The 20,045-nt window shown below is 42.2% G+C and overlaps 1 protein-coding gene across 1 annotated transcript in view; it reads right to left on the reverse strand.

Annotated features, from left to right (window-relative positions):
- LOC126273403 (uncharacterized) overlaps nt 1-20,045 on the reverse strand; it is a 92,209-nt gene that overhangs the window by 13,747 nt on the left and 58,417 nt on the right. Inside the window, exon 3 of the mRNA XM_049976955.1 lies at nt 18,809-19,009. Coding sequence (XP_049832912.1) covers nt 18,809-19,009 — 201 coding nt within the window. The remainder of the gene's footprint in view (nt 1-18,808; nt 19,010-20,045) is intronic.

Below are 20,045 nucleotides of genomic sequence, written 5' to 3' on the forward strand. Positions count from 1 at the left end.
TGTTGGGTACCAGCTGAGATCTCCGTCAGCCCTCGGCACATGACTGGCACATTACAACACAACAGTTAATCTTCATCCACTATTGTGAAGTGTGGCTATCACACCTGTGTGATATTCAAACCTGCCAGAAACAAATCTAACAGCCCAGCCCTTAATTACTTCAATGTCTTCCTTTAAACATACCTGGTATGGACCATACGCAATGGCTGTACAGGCACCTCCCAGCATCATGTGCGACATGCCATCTATGTGTGCAATCACTGCACAGCAATCAACCTCAATCTGGTTTTGCTCCTTATTCTATTTGCCATGCAAGCTAGAGCTTTACTGTACCTATCTTGCCATGTGGCTAAGCCTTGCATCTGCTGTGAAATATTGTCCTATGAACTCATTAAATATACATGTTCTGGAGATGTCATCTCGTGTATGTTGTGAGATATAACATAATTGGTGACAACCAAGGGCATTTTTCATGTCTGTTACATTACCATAGGCTCTGCGCTACAGGCTACCTTATTAGGTGTGTCAATAAAAGTTATGCTACAGCAATTTCTGTAACAGCAGTTAGAGGGATAGAAACATTGTTAGAGGGATAGAAACATTAGGAAGCCTTGTTGTCTGCTTTGCTCTCCTGCTCTTTGGCTACAAATCAACCACTGTTCTCACCTTACGATGAGAAGGTGGAAGAGTGGGAAGCATACCAGATGGGACTTTAGCAACAATTTTCCACATTCCAGCTAATGGATCCAGCCATGGTAAAATCACTTTTCTTGATGTTAATTTCACCCTGTATGTACCAACTTGTATGCAAACTGGCCCTTCTTACAGAACTGGCACATCTGACCTCTGATGAAATGTGTGCTCTATTAAATATATTCTTAACTGACATTGCCAAATCACTGCAGCTCAAGTGTAATTTTAGCATGGGCAGCTCACCTGCAGACACACAGTAGGAAATGCCATTTTGTGACTCCAGTAAATAAAAAATTTCATGCAGAGGTGATAATTAGGGTTGGGATCATTCAGGAAGGTGTGGATAGGAAGTTGCGTCACAAGAGCTCTATAATTTGAGGACCCTACTTTGTAAGACTTTTTAAAGTGGGCCAATCCTCTGAAGCTTCCTAGTCCATGTAACATCAATTAGGATCTGGTGGCTATCATATCAGATCTGTGAGAGGGATCCAGCTTTGCTGGCACAGAAAATGTGGCAACAGTAGAGTGCACACACCATCACACTCCATCTCTTTCTCATAAACAATGGAAGAAGTGTTGGGACCCTGACTGGCTCTCATTTACATCATGCCCAGACTGTCTCTGAACATGTCAGAGAAGACTGCCCTGATAGGTTGGCACAGTGTGAGACCTGATGAAAGGAAGGACATTTCACATCTGACTGCTGTACTCTGGACTGAACACACTTCTCTTGATAGGACTTTATGCACATTAATGAGGTTTCATTGGAATTTCATCCCACTGTAGTTTCACCTAAGAAACTATTCATCAAGCTCACTTTTCACAATAAAAAAAAATACAGCTACAGGTTGATACTGGTACCGCTGTGCATCCATATTAAACTTACTACTGTATCTACAGCTGTAAGTGCTGCCCCTTCAGTTCACAGCTAACCATTTGATGGCAATGACCTTCTTTCCCAATCTGTGCACTGAGGTTGCCAATAATTATTTTAACATCATGCCCAGGGCATCTCCCTAAAGGTTCTCACAGACAGTGTCTTTATTCTGGTGTTCTGCTACTTCTGTTGGTGTATGTACATTGATCAATGAATAGTTTGTGGAGTGGTTCTTCAATCTCATCTGTGAGATTCTAGATGTTAGTCCACTAAATCCACCCACTATGTGTGTAATTTTTGTCTTACTGCGACCCCTGTACCAAATTCATGGTTGCTTTCTGGACCATGGTAGAAAATTATCCAGCTTCCCATATCACGCACCCTCTGCCCCTCTCAGGGGATGCCACCTTGATGGAGACACCTTCAGTGCTGGGTGGGAGGGCTTGCGTGTTACATCAAATTCAAGAGAAGTACCAGTGGTAGTGTAGCAATTGGCAGGGTCACCCAAGCCAGAGTGGTATTGATGGAGGATCCTGACAAACTGTGTTCCACAACATAGGGCAGGGAGGGCACTAGAGGCATAGTGAAGCCAAAGTTCCTAAAGTAGTAAACCCAACACATGGACAATGACACAGCACTGTTAAAGGGAAAGGAAAAGTCAAACAACGAAGGAAAAACGATGTGTTTATTGGAACCTGGAATGTAAAATCATTATACAGGGCCGGGACTCTAAGGTCATTGCTACAACATCTCAATAAAACCAAAGCAGGAATAGTTGCACTACAGGAAGTGAGATAAAATGGACACAAAGACCTGTATTCACATTGTTAATTATAAATTGCAGTTCATTGATTTTATGCTTCAAAACACAGCAGATAACTTTTCTATTACTGTGGTTAGTATTTAATTGCCTGTGTATATAAATTGCCTGTGTGACTTCAGTGTTTTTGTAATGCATTAAGCCATATTTAATTTACTATTTGTTTCTGATATTTGTCAGTCTGTGACCATTTGCCTAATATCAAGAGTTAACATTCAAACAAAATTTCTAGTAATAAGGCAGCGTACACCACTGCAGGGATACAACTACTACCATCTGTTCTGTTCATATTGAAGGACAATTGCCATTGTATGCTATTCAGTTAATTTTTGAAGTCCGCCCCTTTCATTTCTTACCATGTTGCCTTGCTATCGACTCTTTCTTCATCTACTTGATGGGTGGTAGTTTTGGCTGAACTTCTTCAGTAATACCAATTCCTGTCTTTCTTTCCATGCATTAAATTTAAGGCATCACACTTTCTATGACACAATGTTTAAACTATACTTTACTTTTGAAATCTAAGATGTTAGATGTTCTGTAAATTTGCAAATGTTCTAATGAGATAAACTTCAGCTTACTTTTTTCCATAATAAAATACATTCTTAACGGATGTAATATTTTCTTGGTCTATACATTTGTTTTAAATCACTTATGCTACTTTGAACATAAACAGAATTCACATGCTCATGCCAGTAGGAAATGATATGCACTGATCAGCCAGAGCATTATGACAATCTACCTAATAGCCGGTATGTCCATATTTGGCATGGATAATAGCAGTGACATGTCATGGCATGGAAGCAATAAGGCCTTGGAAGGCAGCAGGGAGATAACAACACATCTGCACACACAACTCAGGTAATTTTAATAAATTCTGGGGAGGGAGGGGCAATGAGTTCAGATTCCACATTCAATCACTTCCCAGATGTGTTCAATCAGGTTCAGATCTGGCACAATGGGGGGACAGCATTCCAATTGGAACTCACCACTTTGTTTCTCAAACTGCTCCATCACACTCCTGGCCTTGTGACATGGCACATTATCTTATGAAAAAATACACTGCCATTGGGAAACATGATTGCCATGAAGGGGTGTACATGTTCTGCAAGCAGTGTATTATACTTCTTGACCATCGTTATGCCTTGCACAGGCTCCAGTGGACACATGGATGCCCATATGAATGTTCCTCAGAGCATAATGGAGCTACCATCTGCTTCTTTCCATTCCTCAGCACAAGTGTCAAGGAGCTGTTCGCCTGGAAGAAAACGGACTTAAACATTCCCACTGCCATGATGAAGAAGCTACTAGGATTCATCAGTCCATGTAATATGCTGTGCACTTTGCCAACATCCAGTGCAAATGGTCATGTGCCCATTTCAGTCATAGTTGCTGATGTCATGTGCCCATTTCAGTCGTAGTTGCTGATGTCATGGTGTTAACATTGGGAAATGCATGGATCATCGGCTGCAGAGGTCAACTATTGGGCATGTTTGTGAGCCGTGTGTTCAGACACACTTGTATCCACCCAGGAATGAAGTCTGATGTTAGTTCCACCACAGTCAACTGCGTGCCCTGTTTAACCAGTTTGCCCAGCCTACAGTGTCCAACATTTGTAATGAGGGGCAGCTGTCCAACCCCATGACATCTGGACACAATTTCACCTTGGCTGTGCCACATGATGAAGACACTCACCGCAGTACTTCTCAAACACCTGACAAGTTGTTCTGTTCTGAAATGCTCTTGCTGAACCTCTGGGCCATCACAATCTGCCCTCAGTCAAGTTCAGATAGATTGCATGCCTTTCCCATTCTACACATGGACAACGTGCTCACTCATACCACGTGCACCATGTGTGAGTCTGACTAGCAGTCATTCTTGCCCAGGTGATGCTATTATCACCTGGATGTGTTTATATCAATAGTAGGTCCATGGTCATATTGTTCTGGTTGATCAGTGTATATTGTATACAGATATGTCCATCGGCCCTCAATACTAATAACAGGACATAAAATGTTTTCAGATCCAAAATGATCATGGTAAAAGTTATGGGTACAAACCAATAATGCCCAATTTAAGCAAAAGAAGAGAAAGAGCATTTGTCTGTTAAAGAGTGGAAGTCATCACATGATGAGTACCAAATTTTTATTTTTATTTATTTATTTATTTTACACATTGTTAAAAGATGTATGGATGGAATTTTGTAGCAAGTATTTTCACTTTTTCAATCATACTGGGTATCTAGAATGTGTCAAGGGCTCTGTTATTACAGAATATCAAAAGACTATTTGTCAAATTGGTACTGTCTTTTTTTGATAGTATATGTACATTGATGGTTGTTTGAAAATACATTTAGTGTTTTGTAATTTTGCTATTTGTGAAAAATAAGCATGTCATTTACAATAGAAAATTTAAATTTTTTTCTTATTTTCAGCAAGCCATGATTTTCATTGTTAGTAGACAATTCCAGGTAAATTTATTTGCTTAAAAATTTCCATTTCTTTAAATGTGAAGAAGTCCTGGGTAGCTGGGATCGAGTAGAAGGATCTACAGATGCCTTTGCAAAGATCTCCACACTTTACTAGCACTATCGTACACTGAACAGATACAAAATGCTTTTCACAAGAGGCAAATGGGAACAGATAAACAAATATCATGATTTTCAAACAATGGAAAATGCACAATGGAAACCATCGTGCTGCATTCTATGTGGACATTACAACCATTAAGCAGTCTCTCGACATAAATGGCCACTGACAAATTGTGACCATCCTGAGCATCCTGTCACCAAGCATGCCACCCGACATGACATTCTTCATTGTGAAGACTGCTTCAGAGCTTGTGCTATACAGATCCTTCCCATCAACACCAGCTTTTCTGAGTTTCACAGGTGGAATTCTCCCTGCAATATATCCTACATTCGTGTAACTCTTCTGGCCTCAACCTTCATTAGTCATTGTCTTCACCAATCTAGCTCCTTACCAGTTACTATTCTAGCTCTACAAAGCAATTTGTTCCACCAACACATCCAGTCTTTTTACTTTACTTCTCTCCTCTTGTGCTACTCCCTCTCTCCCCCCACCCTCAGTCTAACCTCCTGACTGCACCTAGCTGTCCTACCCTCTCTCCTCCTCATCCCTGCACACTCCCCAGCAATACTTCACCATCCCCCACTCCCTCTTCCTGGCCCAGCCTCCTCCTCACACCCACCCACTTGCCTCTCCCATCATGCGCTGCTGCTGCTACTCGTAGTCTGGCTTCAGCTGCCAGAGATTGTAGTCAGGCATGTGTTACTTGAGTATGTGTGTGTGTGTGTGTGTGTGTGTGTGTGTGTGTGTTTGTGTGTGTGTGTGTGTGTGTCTGCCTGTCTGTCTGTGTCTGTCTGCCATCTATTTTTGCAAAGGCCGTGTTGGCTGAAAGCTTATTTTGCGACATTCTTTTTGTTGTGCCTATCTGCGACTCAGCATCTGCACTACATCATGAGTAGCAACTATCCTTTCTTAATATTGATCATAATTTTCAGTTACATATGAAACATGTTGCTGCAGCCAATGTGTTGGGCAGAGTTGATCCTGAAAAACAATACTGCCACAGAGCCCCTCCCTCTCCCCTATTTCCAGCACAGAACACCTTGTAGTGGGTAGTGGTTGGAGTTTCACTTCTGGACATAGTCGTGTAGAAATCATGGGTGGTGGAGGGGTCTCCCATGGTGCGAGCAAGGAAGAATGTTGTCAACGATATTTGTGATATGTAGATGCATCTCTGGTCCTGTGTTATCGGTGAGCCCTATTGTTACTTAGTAGCTTAACAGTTGAATTATCTTCTTCTAATCAGCAATATTTGCTTGCAAGTCAAAATTACCATCATGGTTGAAAATCCACAATAAACCAAAATTAATAAATATTAAGGCAATTTACAACTCAATGGTACTCGATCTAGTTTGTTACTGACCACAACTTATAACTTTCCACTCACATCGTCACACTAACAAAAACACAGCCTGACAAAAGAACTCAACAACTGACTCTCTCGGAGCATTGCTGCTTTGCTTTATATACAATTTTAACAATAAATTTCAAAATAACCTAATATTAAATTTGTACCATTTCGATGTTACAATTATAATTTACAAAACATAAAGAAACTGATGTTACAGCTGAATAAGGTATAATATATAATATTCACTGACATAATTTTTATAGTACCATCACTAGTTTTAAATATGAAAATCAATCTGAACTTTAATTACAATAATGTCTCATGTATTATTTTAGTTATGTGATTAATTACATTTTGGATTGAGTTACTAACATTCAATGACAGTACAAATCTCATGCTTTATCTGGCTACATACGTAAAATTTACAAACAAGGCCTCAAATTCTGAAAATCGGAAAGTTGTGTGATGTAAACAATTGGAGAGTTAATTACAAAGGCAATTACAAAGGATATTAATTACAGAGGAGGACATAAAAATAGATAACAAATGAAAATACATCTCTTGGTAATAACTTTCAGTCATTTCTCAGTATAATGAGGTTCTTTGTGCCAATCCACCAATTAGAGGTACCAATTAGAGGTACCAGCCACTTATGGCAACATTTCCATAGCCTCTTAATATTTGCCATAAAAAATGACAACAATCCCCTGACAATCACGATAATATACATCCTCCCAGAACATTCTATATGGTTTTACCATGGATATAGAATGTATTAGCAAATGGGACAGAATGATAGATATAAAGACAAACATACAAGTCCCTATGAGGCACTGACATGTCCAATAGCCACTCAGATGCATACAAAAAAGGCAGTATCAGCCTCTTAATTAGAGTTTTGGGGGAAGCTGTTATAACCTTTAATCACAATAATTGCGTGGATATTCACACTCTCTCTTAGAAACAATAGCTGATCACATGATTATAACTCAGTCTCTCGTATTCGACTGCCGTGCCGTGACATGCGGCCGGCGCCGTTCGTAGCTAGGTGGCGCTCCCACGCTCAGCCGATTTGTGGAGCGCCTCTATTGCCGTTTGTGCGTACTGTCGTGGCGGCACTGTTAAATGTTGTAGCACTATCACAACACTTTTCCCCCCTTGAAAAAAAAAACACTCACTTCTTTGGAGACATGGACAGTGCAGAGACATCCATGGCCTCTTGTGAGGTCCCGAGGAGATCCCGCGTAGAGACACGAGGGTATGGTCGAAAATGTCCAGGACGGAAGCTCGTGCATGGAACGTGCCTCCTGGATGAGATGATGGGTGAAAACTCCAGAGCAGCATCCATAGGTGTCATGGACCTGGGAGTGTGCTCCAGCGAGATGGGTCCTGGAGAAGGCGGCGTCGCGACTGGGGCTGGTTCCGGCATATTCGGAAGCGGCAGCGACGTTGGCTGCATCAACACGGACGGTAGATTGGCAGCAGTGACAGGACTGGCGTCTTGGGCTGGTGGAGGCGAAGGATGGGGCAGTGGCACTGGCGTGGCCACCACTCGTGGGCGCATCTGGTCGTAATGGCGAACAACCGTGCCGTCGCCTGTACGGATTTCACAAAGCCGGCGGCCGCGAAGAGCCTTGACCACCCTAGGAATCCATTTAGGGCGAGATCCATACCCTCGTGCCCACACGTCGGTGCCCACCGAGTATTTTCCTGCACTAGGGGACACAGTACAAGGCCTGACAGGGTGAAGCAGGTGCAGTAGAGTGCGCGGTTGGCGGCCAAGCAAGAGTTCAGCAGGGCTGCGATCACCCAGAGGCCTGAAGTGATAAGAACTCAGAAATTGCAGCAAGGCGTCATCTGTGGAAAAATCACTAAGGAATTTTTTCATCTGGCATTTGAAAGTGCGGACAAGGCGCTCGACCTCCCCATTCGATTGCGGATGGAAGGGAGGTGCTGTAACATGGTGAATCCCTTGTCCAGTACAAAGATCATGGAAGGCCTCCAAAGAGAACTGAGGGCCATTGTCCGTGACGATCGTGGATGGAAGACCTTCTAGTGCAAAGATTTTGGACAAAGCCAGCGTCGTCGCCGCAGTGGTGAGTGACGGACATCTAACAACAAACGGAAACTTCGAGAAGGCGTCAATCAACAGTAGCCAATAAGTACCGAGGAAGGGGCCAGCAAAGTCGGCGTGCACCCGTTCCTATGCCTGAGCTGGATCAGGCCACGGAGAGGGCATTGTACGAGGTGCCGCCAGTTGTTGAGCACACTGGCCACACGCAGCAACCATATGGGCGATGTCCGAATCAATACCGGGCCAATAAACGTGCCTGCGGGCCAGGGACTTAGTCCGAGAAATACCCCAATGGCCTTCGTGCAACAGTTTGAGAACATCTTCGCGAAGAGAGGCTGGCACCACGACCCGTGGAGATGCGCCATCCATGGCCAGAAGAACAACACCATCATGAACAGACAGACAAAGGTGCAAAGCATGGTAGTTACGAAGGGGATCCAATGCCCGGCCCTTGGTCCTGTCCGGCCAACCTCGTTGAACAACACCGATCACCCGACGCAAGACCGGGTCCCGCACAGTAGCCGACGCGACCTGCAAACCTGTAAGTGGAAAGCCCTCGACCGCATGACGTTCTTCCTCATCAATGTGGAAACAGAGGAGTTCATCATGATCGAAAACAGGGTCGTGGCCCATTGGCAATCGCGACAATGCATCAGCGTTGGCGTGCTGGGCCGTGGGGCGATATTGAATCTCATAATGAAAACGAGACAAGTATAAGGCCCAACGTTGCAAGCGGTGAGCTGCCTTATCCGGAAGTGACGCCAATGGGCTGAACAGAGAGACCATCGGTTTGTGGTCGGTGATGAGGTGAAACTTAGAACCATACAAGAAAACGCTGAACTTTTTTAGAGCATAAATGATAGCGAGCGCCTCCTTTTTGATTTGAGAGTAACGCCGTTGCGCCTCGTTGCGGGTCTTGGAAGCATAGGCGATGGGTCGTTCCGACCCATCCTCATACCGATGGGCGAGAACAGCCCCTAGGCCATACTGTGACGCGTCCTTCACCAGAACCAAGTGCTGACCCGGACGGAATGTGGCAAGACAAGGTGCCGACTGCAAATGAGCCTTCAGGCGGACAAAAGCCTGCTCACACCCGTCAGACCAACAGAAGGGGACGTTTTTGCGTAACAGCTGATGCAGAGGATAAGCTACCACCGCTGTAGATGGAATGAATTTGTGATAATAAGCAATCTTGCCTAGAAACGCCTGGAGTTCTGGTAGAGCGTTAATGGCTGCAATGTGCTGACGGAGAGGACGTATACCCTCACGGGACAAGTGGAAACCAAGATACTCAATGGAGGGTTGGAAGAACTGTGACGTGTCCAGATTGCACCTCAACCCAGCCGAATGCAAAACCCGAAACAGGGAACGTAAATTACGAAGGTGCTCATCAGTGGAGGCTCCCGTGACAACAATGTCATCCAGATAGTTTATGCAGCTGGGAATGGAAGCTGTGAGCTGTTCCAAAAACCGCTGAAAAATGGCCGGTGCGCTAGCGACGCCAAATGGTAATCGCTGGTACTGATACAACCCACGAGCAGTGTTGGTAACGAGAAATTCCTTGGAAGTAGCGTCCAACGGCAACTGATGGTACGCCTCCCATAAGTGAAGTTCGGAAAATAACTGGCCCCCAGCGAGCTTGGTAAACAACTCCTCAGGACGAGGAAGAGGATAAGTGTCAATGAGGCTCTGAGCGTTGACGGTGGCTTTAAAGTCACCACACAATCGCAGACTCATGTTTGGTTTAGAAACCACCACGATCGGCGATGCCCATTCGCTGGAGGTAACCGGAAGGAGAATCCCTGAAGCTGTTAAACTGTCTAGCTCAGCCTTGACAGGTGCACGCAACGCCACCGGAATAGGGCATGCCCGGAAAAACTTACGGCGAGCCGTAGGTTTAAGAGTAATGTGGGCAGCAGAGAACACGGACGAAAATTCAGAACACAATCCATCCAGCTGTTGATACGGAATATCCTCAGATATGAGGTGCACATCATCATCAATGGAGAACCTGAACAACTGGAAAGCATCATAACCGAACCGGTTTTTAGTGCCCGCATGATCCACCACATAAAACGTGAGGGGCCGAACAACAGACTTGTAGGCAGTGGAAGCATCAAACTGGCCCATTATAGGAATTTTCTGTTTATTATAAGTCCTCAGATTTCGCGTAACTGGAGACAAAGGAGGGGAGCCCAACGCCAAATACGTGCGAGAATTAATGAGAGTTACTGCAGAGCCAGTGTCCACTTGCATGCGGATGTCTTTATTCAGAACACGAACAGTAACAAACAACTTATTTGTTTGAGAAAGCACACAGTGACCATCCATGTCCAACGCCTCATCCTCGGTGACAGGAACTATATGGGACTGACACACAGAAGCAATGTGGACTTTTTTCCTACATGAATTACACGTGGCCCAACATTTTGGACACGCTGCCCTGTCGTGCTGTATGAAACAACAGGGGCAAGAAGGAATTGTGGAACGAACCGGCTTCTGTGGTTGCTGGTTTCGCTGCGAGCGCTGCGGCCCAACGCGACGTTGTTGACGCGAGTGAACCGCCGCCACATCATCGTTCTCCTGTGAAACAGGTAAATTGCCCGTGTCGTGAGTTGACTGTACAGCGCCTACATCACACCACGCGTCGATTTGCATGCCAGCAGCGTGAGACACTTCAAAGGATAGAGCGATGCTTAGAACTTCCGACAACGACGGGTTTGGCAGTTGGAGGGCATGTTGCCAAACTTCTTTATCAGGAGCAAGCCGTAGAATAGCATCCCTAACCATTGAGTCAGCATAAGACTCGTGATGTGTGTCCGTGACAAACTGACATTTCCTACTCAGACCGTGTAGTTCCGCCGCCCAAGCCTGGTAAGATTGATGGGGCTGTTTACGATACCGGTAGAACGCCACGTGGGCGGCAATGACGTGGGTGTTTTTTCAGTAATAGTCAGACAATAAGTCACACATTTCTTGGAAGGACAGGGAGGCAGGTTCCCGCAGAGGGGCTAACTGAGATAGCAGCTGATAGACTTGAGGGGAAATCCAAGATAGAAATAATGACTTACACAGAGGAGCATCGGCAATGCCCAAAGCCAAGAAGTGTTGCCGCAAACGCTTCTCATAATCCTCCCAGTCTTCAGCGGCCTCGTCGTAGGGAGGGAATGGAGGCGGAGAAGAGGAAGACAGACGATGAGTAAGCGACGTCGACAACGCCTGAATCGCTGCCATCAGCTGTGTTTGTTGAGCCTGAATAGTAGCCGTCAGCTGTGTTTGTTGTTCAATGAGCGCTTGCATAAGCTGTTCCATGTCTGCCCCGTCACGAACACGCAAATCCACAACGCAGTGAAAATATCCCGACCTCATCGCCAAAAAGTGTTATAACCTTTAATCACAATAACTGCGTGGATATTCACACTCTCTCTTAGAAACAGTAGCTAATCACATGATTACAACTCAGTCTCTCGTATTCGACTGCCATGCCGTGACAGGCGGCCGGCGCCGTTCGTAGCTAGGTGGCGCTCCCGCACTCAGCCAATTTGTGGAGCGCCTCTATCGCCGTTTGTGCGTACTGTCGTGGTGGCACTGTTAAGTTCGTGGCACTATCATAACACAAGCTGTATCATTATAAACTCATAAACGGCCACCAAAATTATTACAAAATGGAAAACACTGAAATTAAGGAAACAAATGATTTACTAAATTTTGCATTATAAATAGTGTTTATCTTTTCAAAAATTTATATCTAACCAAAAAACTTAGGTGATGGAGAATGGATTTTGTCAAACTTGGTATATTGAGTATTTAACCAATATTTAAATTGTGTTGTAATTTACAACCTCAAAACAAAACACATTTGTCTCTTCACTAGCACCAAAATTCTGTACATATTTTTACAGTTTTAAATCAATTGAAAGCACTCAAAAAGTCGCATTATTAAGAAAACTATCTTTTGTCAATCAAGTGTCAAAATTACTTTCCAGTCAAATTAGTTGTACTGTTAATGACCCAGCTGAAAAATATGTTTCTGTAATTAATCATTCTAAAACAAGACATAATTTATTCAAAAGAATCATTACCATGCAACCAATTGTTAACATGAATATTGCTTTCTGGCAAACACCTGTTTAGAAAGGTCACAGTGCAGTAAAGATGTTGATGCTGTGTGTACATTTCTGAGGCAAGAGACACTTGCAATGGGGTAAAATAGAAACAAATGTTGATTTTTGTAAAAGTGTCACTTATATGCTGAATGTAAATTGATGCCTTGTCTCACTTGCAACCCTAGGGACATGAAAAAAGTGGAGAATTGTGTGAACTCTGATATTAATAAATGCGATAAATGCCCCTGAAAGTAAGCAAGCTTAGTAAATTGTTTTGAAGGTGGGGAACTGACTCAAAAGACAACTGTGATTTACTAACATTTATCTTTCTTACACACATCATGTTTCATAAATCCTATTATGGAGGAAAGTCAGCAGTAATTCAGTAGGTATAAGTCAAGTTACATATGAACAAGCAGGAGTTGTCTATGCAGTTCTCATGAAGAACAATATTTTATGAATTTATTAATTCAATATTCATTTCCATATGTAAAGATCTCATACAGATTACAAAGAAAGTGATACACTGTTTTGATAAAAACAATAAAGACCTGAAATAGCACCAGTACATCTACAATTGGAAAACTCAATGTTGAAGCTGTAATGGCGATTCTGCTTACTGACAGCATCTTTTCATCATCCTTCATAGCTTCCTGTTTACAAGCAGACACCATATAAATCACCAAAATTAAAAGATTTAGCACTCATTTTTTCCTCTTTGGCCATCAACTTACCTTTATTTCAGCAACTTTTCTATTTTGTCCCAACAGAATTTTTCTAGCTGAAGTTCAACATTCTCCATCAGAAGTGCTTATCATAGCCATGACAATCAGCAGTATAATCAATTGTGACATGAGAGACATGTGAAGACTGTGAAGCTTATATTTTCTGTGCTGCTGAAAGATAATTTCATTCTGAAGACAGGGTGTATATATGGACAAGGAAAAAAAATCCTGGATTTTTTTCAGAGTTCCAATTAAAAATATACTTTCTTCCAAGTGAAAATACACTTTTTCTGTTTTAAGCGACAGTATACTTTTCCTCTGAACTGTAAAACTTATCAATCCTTTGAATGGTTATGGTTTTATACAATGGTGGACAATTTCCCAGAACTTTAGAAAATGACACTCAGGGAAAACACCATGTTTTAGAAAGATCTTTGATGTGCAGCGAAACGTACACTTCATATTTTCATATTACAAAATTATATGTTCTGATTCCACCAAACACCACATGTCAATTTCTGAAGCACTGAAATCGTGATTGTGATGTGCTTTTGTAAGCCAGTCATAACTCATGTCATGTAATCTCGCCAGACAATGACAGCAGATATTCAGAGCATAGGACGCATCATGTAGTCAGCCAGTTGCAATATCACTGTTAAGTAGTATGAACACACAAATAGGAAAAGTTAATGGTTTAAATTAATATATACAATGTGTTGCTACAAGAAAAGCAAAGGTTTCACATAGAACATTGGTCTTGAAAATTAATAAGCTATAAGAGAAGCTAAGTTTTCTTTTATAATGTTTATCTGTTTTGCACGTGTTACACTTTAAGATACATCACACAAAAGTGCCAGTAAAATTTTTAATAACAACATAAATGTCTGATTTTTTGGGCTTGAAATTCTTCTAAATAATCATCCTCAAGGAGTTGATTTTTAAATGATTGTCAACGCTCTGTGATTTAGAAATTCATCGTACATTCTCACACATGGTTCATCTTACCTAAAAGGAAATTTACTTTGAAAGTAATGCTTTTCAAACAACCATTCACAATATTTTCCTGCAACCTGTCAGAAATAGATTTGTTTCAGTACTTGCCACAGAGTGCCAGATAACAGGCATCACCACACTTGCACAGCTGCGATGATGCAGCATTGGAGTTTTGTGAATCATACTAAAATGCATAATTCGGTTTAAAGTGCACATTCGTAAGTCCAGATTCAGATGTAAATTTTCCTGGAGTACCAGTTCTGTGTTATCTCATGTCTGGTTCTTTATTAAGGCATAATGTCATACCTGCTAGAAGATGAAAATGTGCACTTGAAATGCAGCAACCAGTTGAAGCTAGCCAACAGTGTTTACTTAAACGCTCTGTTTCAAAGAAATAGACTGCCTCAGTGTAAAAGATTAATAAAAGCCAATTTTCTTTAGCAAACTGACAAAATAACTTTTTTGTTCTTCAAGGCGATTAATACTTAACTGTCAGAAAGATGGAAACAAAATAAAATCTGAAACTAATAACATATTTTAGCCTTCCATGATTATGTGAATGTATTTTAATTCACTTGATAGTTCCCAGCCACAGAAATCCATTTTGTTTTCATTTGACGTGAGCATAATAAATGAAGAGGCAACAGCAGAATCACTAAATATAAATGTGGGGCACATGGAGACTACCCACTTCCCCACTACAACTCAGACTGCTCTGTGCATCAGCCCTGCATTAAGAATATTTCCAAACCAGGGTAATACTAGATAGTGGCAACTCCCCACATACCCTCCCTCTGCAAGTATTTGAGGTAGGGTGACAAAAATTTTAAAAAATCAACATTTCAAAAATATGTTCATTTTGTAGTGCACATCTTTCTGAAGATTCTGTTACATAAAACACATGTGTTTGAGCAAATGTAAGAGATGGTCTTAAGTGTGCCAAAGTGCAGTGCCACACCTCTTCACACAGTATTCTCTTATCAGACATCACTGTATTTCACTCTGTGGAATTGAAACGTGTAACATTTTGTAACGGATGCCATAAAACTATAAACAGGACAGTGGAAATTAAAGTGTCCTGCAGTGCCTCTCCTGCTCCCGTTTGGCCGGTTTGACATCCGACCTTCTTAAAATAAAATTCACAATTAATACTGGATGGGATTATTTGTAATCAGGAGAACAAGATCTTCAGAAAACATGCACCCTTTCTTGCCTATTAGCTAATAACTTGCTGTTTTGTGTGATATACAATTAAATATAGAAAATACACTCCTGAAAATTGGAATAAGAACACTGTGAATTCATTGTCCCAGGAAGGGGAAACTTTATTGACACATTCCTGGGGTAAGATACATCACATGATCACACTGACAGAACCACAGGCACATAGACACAGGCAACAGAGCATTCACAATGTCGGCACTAATACAGTGTATATCCACCTTTCGCAGCAATGCAGGCTGCTATTCTCCCATGGAGATGATCGTAGAGATGCTGGACGTAGTCCTGTGGAACGGCTTGCCATGCCATTTCCACCTGGTGCCTCAGTTGGACCAGCGTTCGTGCTGGACTTGCAGACCACGTGAGACGACGCTTCATCCAGTCCCAAACATGCTCAACGGGGGACAGATCCGGAGATCTTGCTGGCCAGGGTAGTTGACTTACACCTTCTAGAGCACGTTGGGTGGCACGGGATACATGCGGACGTGCATTGTCCTGTTGGAACAGCACGTTCCCTTGCTGGTCTAGGAATGGTAGAACAATGAGTTCGATGACGGTTTGGATGTACCGTGCACTATTCAGTGCCCCTCAATGATCACCAGAGGTGTACGGCCAGTGTAGGAGATCGCTCCCCACACCATGATGCCGGGTGTTGGCCCTGTGTGCCTTGGTCGTATGCAGTCCTGATTGTGGCGCTCACCTGCATGGTGCCAAACACGCATACGACCATCATTGGCACCAAGGCAGAAGCGACTCTCATCGCTGAAGACGACACGTCTCCATTCGTCCCTCCATTCACGCCTGTCGTGACACCACTGGAGGCGGACTGCACGATGTTGGGGCATGAGTGGAAGACAGCCTAACGGTGTGCGGGACCGTAGCAAAGCTTCATGGAGACGGTTGCGAATGGTCCTCGCTGATACCCCAGGAGCAACAGTGTCCCTAATTTGCTGGGAAGTGGCGGTGCGGTCCCCTACGGCACTGCGTAGGATCCTACGGTCTTGGCGTGCATCCGTGCGTCGCTGCGGTCCGGGCCCAGGTCGACGGGCACGTGCACCTTCCGCCGACCACTGGCGACAACATCGATGTACTGTGGAGACCTCACGCCCCACGTGTTGAGCAATTGGGCGGTACATCCACCCGGCCTCCCGCATGCCCACTATACGCCCTCGCTCAAAGTCCATCAACTGCACATACGGTTCATGTCCACGCTGTCGCGGCATGCTACCAGTGTTAAAGACTGCGATGGAGCTCTGTATGCCACGGCAAACTGGCTGACACTGACGGCGGCGGTGCACAAATGCTGTGCAGCTAGCGCCATTCGACGGCCAACACCACGGTTCCTGGTGTGTCCGCTGTGCCGTGCGTGTGATCATTGCTTGTACAGCCCTCTCGCAGTGTCCGGAGCAAGTATGGTGGGTCTGACACACCGGTGTCAATGTGTTCTTTTTTCCATTTCCAGGAGTGTATAAAACCAGTAAAGACAAGAGACAAGCAAGACAGTACACATTCCTTCAGTCCTTAAGTCATTGCATTTTTTTTCTCTCTAATCTTGCTACAGCTTTACATGGCATGCTTTCCTTTCTGGGAAAGAATCTATTACTTCATCAGAGTTTGTCAACCGTTTTGCTGCATGAAAAAAATGTCACGGTCTAATACTGAAAAAGCTGTTAATACAAATAGCACCCAAGACTGGTGTGGTTTCCCAATATGATTACATTTATATTCTCACTGTGTGCTACATAAAATGAAATAGGCCTGTCTAATATTGCAGCAATTGTAACACCCACCAAATTAACGAGACTGTTTAGGCACAAATGATCATTTTTATAACACAAAAAAATATAATTCATGAAGTACCAATATCAAATGTCTATTAGGCCTACTACATGCTAAAAGCTTTACGTTAGGAAATAGTTTCACATTTCATTCATATGTTCCAGCTTCAGAAGCGTGAGATTGAATAGTAGTAGTATGAAATTTCTATATAAATTTGGAATTGTCATATCTCCCATAATGTATGTGATGTCCTCATTTTGTTCTAACAAACAATCTTGTCATCACTAATTCTGTAACTATTACTGCCAGTGGCAAACTTATTCTCTGGTTAACGTCACTAACCATGCCACAATCACTGGTTTAGTTATCTGGCATTTATTGTACAGTTAGGAGTTATTTCATGTTTGTATAACACATTTTCCATGCTACTCCCAGAACAGAACTTAGGTGGCTGTTAGCTGGGGACTGTACAACTGGCCCTTACTAGTGTACTAGTCTGGCCAAAATTTTCATGTCAAAATTTCATTTCCTTGGATACACTGAGAAGATGATACGTAATCTTCCTGTTAGTCATTTATTTCCATTCTTGTAGTCTGAATCTATGGATTCTGCTAGTAATTATAACAATGCTGATCATTCACAAACTCAGTCAACAACATAAACAAACAGTGATTGGTATTCACCCGTTTGGCTTCATTCCACTCACGTCATCTAGCCCAGTCCCCTTTTGTTTGCAGGAAACTTTATTTGTAGATGTGTCAGGGATTCCCCTGGCAGAGACATCATGTACACTATGCACATATTCAAAAATTAACTTATGATTCATTCAGAAATCAACGTATAATGTGTTCATAAAATGTTAAAAAAAACCAACAGGGATGCTTTTCAAAATCATATGTATATTCAATAGACCAAAATGCAATGGATGCTAAGTGCTTTGTGAAACAAGGCTTTTTTCCTCAAGAATATGAATTTGGTGCCTCCCCCCCTCCCCTGAGATTGATGTCTCCCCTAGATCTGGGCCTGTTGTGCATGCATGAATCTGGCAACTTGCATGTATCAGTAAAATTTTGCTGGGCAGCATCTGGCTGCTTGCTCTTACTGCTTATACAGCTAATAGCCACACCTCTGTAGCCAGGATTGGGAGAAGGTACCACACTCATCAGAGGCAATTTGTTGCTATCAAACATTACACACCATCGCCTTCCTAAAGCCTTTGACACATTTTGCTGTTGGTAGACCCTTATATGAGCACTGTGTTTTGTTGTTGTATATGGTGGATTTCCTATGCAACTTAAGTTTATTATCTTTTTTTTTCTCCTTCATTTTTTATTGCAGCAGTATTATTCTGCAGTAGCAGGATATGCACTATCTTTTGCCAGAGTATTGTTTCTTACCAGTCAAAATTACAAAACCTTAACTTAAAACTAAAACAATGAAAAATTGTCAGAATTCTAAAAATTTCCCAAGTTTTTCCTGGTTTTTTCCCAGATGAAAAAATTCTTGCATTTTTCCTGGATCTCCCAGTTGTCCTGGGTCATATACAACCTGGAAGATGAAAAATTAAAAACAGTGATGACATACCTTTTTTGGTAGATGCTGCTGACATATTGGATACATGATGGTAGATGGGCCTCCTTTTTCTGTTGTTTGTAGAGATACCTTTACTTCAGTTTTCAGTGAAGGGTATGTAGTTAGTAATTCAGGGAATAGGAGGAAAAGATGGCTGCAGAAGTAGGTAGAGCTTTTCTTACACTCTTCCTTCTCTGCCAATGGAATAATAACCTGTTGAAAAAGATAAACAATAAAATTAAAAATTAAAATTAAAAATTAATTAAGTTCTCCAATATAATCAAGAATGTTATTAAAGGCTTAGACGAAATTTATACATTAATTGATGATTTAAATAATTAATTCTGTGATTGAAATTGTAAAGAGAAGAACTGTACTAGTTGAATTCTGGGCATCTTTGTTTCTAAAGTATTTTGACAAGAATTTAAGCTCTGTACATGATCAAGGAATCTCTCATGTCTTTATATGCCTGATACAGAACTATATAAATGTGGTAAAGAATGTTCTGCAGAATGTAAATACTTGAGGAGCAAAAGTACCACTAACCAAATGGTAGAAGCATTGACTTGTGTGTGTCTATGCCCATTTTAGTGAATAGACGCTCTCAAATGACACAAAATTCTAGCTATTGCAACTGAATTATACCAAACCACGAACCTGCCTCTGCTGGCTACAATGAGTGCTAAAACTTCAGTAAAATACTTGATGTAACAACAACTCGATAAATCTAACAGTGACAGTTATAAAGACACTGTTTATGGGAATGAAATTTCCATTTTGTTCTGGAAATACAGGAAAATTCAAAATGAATGTAGTGATTACAAACAGTAATGACTATTTAACACACAGAGAACAATAACAGATAATATACAGAGTGTAAATAAAGTCCAGGGACACTTTCAATAATTTATTTCACAAGAACTAAACTTTGTACAGATGTCATACATATTGCATTTTGAAGAGAAACTCTGAAAGGTGTTTTTTTTTTTTAACAACACATTCAATATGTGAACCATGAGTGACCTGGCAGATGTCAATATGGTAATCGAATTCTTGCCATTTCTGTCCCAGCATGGCATCATCAGCTGTGGCAGTCGCTTCCCATTTCTCTCCTGGAGCTCTGCTGCATCACATGGTAGAGGCAGTACATACACCAGATCTTTAATGTGTTGCCACAGAAAAAAGTCACACAGAGTGAGAGCTGGTGATCAGGGAGGCCATTTCACGAAACAGCTGTCCTCTTCTGTGG

The sequence above is a fragment of the Schistocerca gregaria genome, chromosome 5, assembly GCF_023897955.1.
Source record: "Schistocerca gregaria isolate iqSchGreg1 chromosome 5, iqSchGreg1.2, whole genome shotgun sequence".
In the NCBI taxonomy this organism is placed as follows: Eukaryota; Metazoa; Arthropoda; class Insecta; order Orthoptera; family Acrididae; genus Schistocerca; species Schistocerca gregaria.